The sequence below is a fragment of the Talpa europaea genome (genome assembly GCF_964194135.1).
Source record: "Talpa europaea genome assembly, chromosome: X".
Taxonomy (NCBI): Eukaryota; Metazoa; Chordata; class Mammalia; order Eulipotyphla; family Talpidae; genus Talpa; species Talpa europaea.
In genome coordinates, this window is record NC_140081.1 from 12517357 (window position 1) to 12522399 (window position 5043).

The 5043-nt window shown below is 44.0% G+C and overlaps 2 protein-coding genes across 3 annotated transcripts; one reads left to right on the forward strand and one right to left on the reverse strand.

Moving 5' to 3' along the window:
• Positions 1-606: 606 nt before the first annotated feature.
• Positions 607-960, reverse strand: LOC311187062 (acyl-CoA-binding protein; the record flags this gene model as incomplete). Its single annotated transcript, XM_084258293.1, has 1 exon — positions 607-960. The coding sequence occupies one exon, from the start codon at positions 958-960 to the stop codon at positions 697-699; it is 264 nt and encodes an 87-aa protein (XP_084114419.1). The 3' UTR covers positions 607-696.
• A 1072-nt stretch (positions 961-2032) lies between these two features.
• Positions 2033-4637, forward strand: SAT1 (spermidine/spermine N1-acetyltransferase 1; the record flags this gene model as incomplete). 2 transcript variants are annotated; one of them, XM_084259173.1, is made up of 6 exons in its annotated part: positions 2033-2238; positions 2473-2524; positions 2615-2698; positions 4118-4228; positions 4306-4346; positions 4467-4637. In XM_084259173.1, exons 1-6 carry the CDS (start codon positions 2173-2175, stop codon positions 4635-4637), a joined length of 525 nt encoding a protein of 174 aa, XP_084115299.1. In that variant the 5' UTR covers positions 2033-2172. The 2 variants fall into 2 exon arrangements, with proteins under 2 accessions (XP_084115299.1, XP_084115298.1); XM_084259172.1 differs by having other exon boundaries at positions 2099-2238; positions 4118-4219.
• Between the last annotated feature and the right edge of the window lie 406 nt (positions 4638-5043).

Below are 5043 nucleotides of genomic sequence, written 5' to 3' on the forward strand. Positions count from 1 at the left end.
CTTTGAAAACTCTAAAAAACCTAAGAATGCACAAGAACACTGCTTGAGTGACCAGAACAATGATGGCATCACACATACTATAAACTTCTAATTATTTCAAAATTAAAAGTTTGGAAAAAGGGGGGGGGAAGCAGCACAGAAAATAGAGCAAGCATAGACCACAACTTTCAACAGCAATGAAGCCAGAGGGTAGATATTCTCAACACACTGAAAGGACATAACTTACACCCTCCAAGTCTATAAGAAGTGAAATAAATCCTTCAAGAATTTTAAGTAACCTACATTGAGATTTCACATACACAAAGGGTTTTTTTTTTTCCTCCAGAGCCTGAGGAATTCATCCAAACTGCTTCACGTTTTAAAAATGTTTTAAGAATCATGTTTTTAAAAATACATTTATGAAGTGTTTTTGACAGTAAAGAAAGAGTATATAAGGAATGTAATCATAGTATCTTACTTTGAATGTTGAGTGTATTTATTTACTACAGATATACCTTGCTGTATAAAGCAACATGTGCAAAAACGAATGACTATAATAAAAGTTCATTGTTAAAATGAGAATTTTAAAATTAATTTAGAGACCTATTTTATTTATTTATTTTTTTTTTCATTATTTCACTTTATCCACAGTATTAGAAAAGCAAGGCATTATAAAAGTTTAGGTGAAATGTGTGGCTGGCAGCCCAATCAAGTCCCTTATATTCCATATTTTCCCTTCAGTTCTTCTACTTTGGCGATGTAAGCTTTCATGGCATTGTCCTTGGAAGTCCCTTTCAGTCCATTCCAGGCATCCCACTTGGCTTTGCCTTTGAAGTCCATCATTCCAGGCCGTTCTGTATTTACATCGCCCACAGTTGCTTGTTTGTAGTGGCTATAGATAAATAGCATCTCTTCATCTGTTGGCTTGGTCTTGAGGTTCTTAACTTCCTCAGCAGCTTTCTCAAACTCAGCCTGAGACATGCCGGCTGGATTGCAACAATTCCAGGAGACCTGCGCGGGGGCCTATTTTAGACAAGCCAAACAAAATTTTACAAATGGAGATCCTCATGAAAGAAAATGATGAAGTGTGTACCTCAGACAGAAGGAAAGTGTTTCCACGAGAAAGGTCAGAGGATTAGACAGGATTAGAATTTAAAGGGGGGGGGGGGCGGGGAGAGGAAGGATTAGGGTCAAAATAAGGGGGGGGGTGCAATTGTGTGGGGAATATAACCAAAATGAAAATGCATACATTGTGCAAAAATGAAGAATGATGTAAGAATTATATAAAATAAAATATTAAAAATAAAATAAAATTGTAAGATAATGAAAAAAAGAATTTAAGGAAGTAGAACGAAAATATGTTAACACCACAAATTACAATGGGGGTGGGAGTATTGAGGAACCCAAATATGGATAGCTTACCTTAGGAAATTCTAGCAAACACAAGACCCTGTAAGCTCACGTTCCTTTAGTCATCAGAGGGATGATTTCATTACACATCTGCTCGCCTCTGGAAAAATCCAGCAACAGTGAGAAAGGAAAATGACGTCTTACTATTATTAGGAAAGTAGTTTTGACACAGACTCCCTGAAAGAATCATTGAGAGTCCCAGAGCCCCAGGGACCACACTTTGAAAACCGCTGCTCTCTAACCCTTCTTCCCCTTCACCCAAGACCAGGTCTTCTTAGTGTCCTGTCCAGCTGGGCCGAGAAAGAAACGGCCGCTTCTCTGGCCAGGGTCCCCGGGGGAACTCTTTTCCCTTTTTGGCAAAAGCAGGGAGTCCACGGAGGGGCCTCGGGACGGTGCGGCCGGGCGCCGCTAGGGGGCGCCGCTAGAGAACGCAGCCGCGAGCCGCGCCGCCCACGCCCGGGAGAGCCGGGTTCTCACGGACTCCCGGAAGAGGGGGCGGCACCCGGAAGAGGGCGAGGTCGCGCCTGATTGGACGAAGTGCTGCGCTTCACGGACGGGGCGGGGCTTCTTCACGCTAAAAGCAGAGCCCGGCAGTCCCCGGCTCACGCAGCCCTAGTGGCCAGGTCCGCGGAAGCTTTCCAGTTGCACGCCGAGGTTCGCTAGGTCATGGTGCCAGCCTGACTGAGAAGAGGACGCTCCCGGGAGACGAATGAGGAACCACCTCCTCCTACTGTTCAAGTACAGGGGCCTGGTCCGCAAAGGGAAGAGAAGCAAAAGACGAAAATGGCTAAATTCGTGATCCGCCCGGCCACCGCTGGCGACTGCAGTGACATCCTGCGCCTGATCAAGGTAGCCGGAGGCCCGGGCTCCTCCTGGAGCAGGGGGGGGGTGCGACTCCGTCTCCCAGAGCGTTCGGGTCTCGGGCAAGTTCGTCTTTCTCCGCCCGCCGCCCCCAGCCTTGGCCGGGCCGGGACCCCGCGAAGGCATCGCCACCCCGCCCCGCCTACCCCGTTCCCTCTGGGTGGGCCTGGGCCTCACTCCGTTTTCTGCTTCTCTCCCTCTCTTCTATGTGCGTCGCCCCAGGAACTGGCTAAATATGAATACATGGAAGAGCGAGTACTATTAACAGAAAAAGGTAACGCAACGGTGGGGGGCTGGGGGATGAGCGGCCGGTGCCTGTCGCCTTCACCCAGGCCAATACTGTCCCTGCTGCCCCTTCTTGCAGATCTGCTAGAGGATGGTTTTGGAGAGCACCCCTGCTACCACTGCCTGGTTGCAGAAGTACCCAAGGAACATCGGACTGCGGAAGGTAACCGCCCTCTTCCAGAAGCCAGAGACCGAGTGTTGTGCAAAACGTAGTGGCCGCTGTGTAGAACACTGACACACAGGCCCAAGTTACTTACTGAGCAGATGGCCAGAAATAAGAGCCAGCCAGTGTCCAAACAACTAAGGGGGAAAAATAGATATGCTGCAGTTACTAGGGCAGTTTAAAAGAGCCCTTTAAATAAGGGGCAGAGTGCTGTGGAGACCCGGAAGAATGTAAGCTGTTTAAGTGGCAGAGTGCTATGGAGACCCGGAAGCTAGGTATAATGTCATTGATTGTAAATCAGTTTCATAAATGGTTTTTGTTTGACACTAACGTAACCTTTTTTGTAATTGTGTTAAATCACATTTTTTTCTTTAATTTGTCCCAATCTTCAGGTTACAGTCTCTAGCTTCGCCATGTACATGGCCCTTCCGTGTACATGGATGGGCGGGGAGGTAACTAAAAGATCCTTTACACAATAAAGTAGATGATCATGATAAATGAGGTAAGGTCCTATTATCACACACTTAAAACACGGTAGATCAGAAACTCCATTGTACTCGCTTCCTGTCTGTTTGCAAAGGAATATAAAATGGCTCAAAAGTTTAATTTGAAACCTTTGCCTCCATTTGGAATTAATAGACTCCCCATAGGTGGGAGTCAGATGCTCTTTTTCTCCCTTTTTTGCTGGTCCCCGTTGAATGGTCAGAAGACAGAGTAAAAAGGGGAAGTTTGGGTGGTTGTTTAAGGTTTTTTCTAAAGTCTGTTCCCCAAGATGGAGGCAACGAGTGGAAAACATAAGGGATGAAAGGCTTTTTAGAGGCATGTGGTGGTTACATAATATCTTTGGGTACCTCTGCTTCTTCTGACTTAAAAACTGGGGAGAGTAAATTGAGAATGTATGAATTGGAAGGCAAGTTCTGAAATTAAACGCTGCATTTTTGGCCTCATATTCTGACCTTAAGGAAGCAAAGTTTCTAAACTAAAAATATTTACTATTCTGAACTGCCGTGTCAACCTTATTCCCAAATCACCATACCAGCCTATGAATAGGATGTAAATAATGTGTGTGTTTAGTTTAAGACCATACCCGTTTTCGCTGTGGCAAGTAATGAAAGCATCCTCACCTCCCAAGTGTGAGATCCAGCAGATTGCAGAGTGGCCAGTCCACAGTTTTAGCCTGGCTTCAGCTATCTCTAATGTGTGCTTTTTTGCAAATACATGTTCTGAGAACAGCAAGGTCGTGCAACAGCGGCCTAGACTGCACTGGCATAAAAGTGGAGAGACAGTCGTTCACTGGCTACTTATTTCTTTAACACATGCATGTACATTTTAAAAAACCTAAGATAGTCTTCTGATTTTGCAGCTACAACTTTTATGGACTGGTTTTCATCCATAGCTCATGTGATACTCTTTTTACAGGACACAGCATTGTTGGTTTTGCCATGTACTACTTTACCTACGATCCGTGGATTGGCAAACTGTTGTATCTTGAGGACTTCTTCGTGATGAGTGGTTATAGAGGTTTGTTGAGTTCAGGGGGGACAGCCCTAAATCAGCACTTCAATTCCTTCAAATGACTTTTTAATTGGTGCTTTTCTTTCTTTTAGGCTTTGGGATAGGATCAGAAATTCTGAAGAACCTAAGCCAGGTATGTCTTAGATTTTGACTTCTGAACTTGCAAAAGTCACTGGATTATTTTAATGAGTGCTTCAAGTTTGGGTCCTGGAAAGCAGGTGAAATGTTCACTGCTTACTCTCCCTTATAACAGGTGGCCATGAAGTGTCGATGCAGCAGAATGCACTTCTTGGTAGCAGAATGGAATGAATCATCAATCAACTTCTATAAAAGAAGAGGGGCTTCTGATCTGTCCAGTGAGGAGGGATGGAGACTCTTCAAGATCGACAAGGAATACTTGATAAAAATGGCAGCAGAGGAGTGAGGAGTGCTGGTGTAGACATGACAGCTTCCATTCTATTTTAAAATAAATTCTCAACTTATCTTGCTTTCTATCCTATTTGTAGTGAAATAATAGAATGAGCACCCATTCCAAAGCTTTATTACCAGTGGCGTTGTTGCATGTTTGAAATGGGATCTGTTAAAGGTAGTAATCTCGAGTGTGGTTTGGAGTCAGATTTCTCCTTGAACATCTTTTGATAAACAAGGTGGTGTGATCTCAATCTATATGAAAAAAACTTCATTCTTGTGAGTCATTTAAATGTGTACAATGTACACACTGGTACTTAGAGTTGCTGTTTTGATTCTTTTTTAATAAACTACCCTTTGATTTAATTGTTTCGTGTAAGCATTTTTATTGATCTTTTATTCCTTAAGCATTTTTCCTGCTG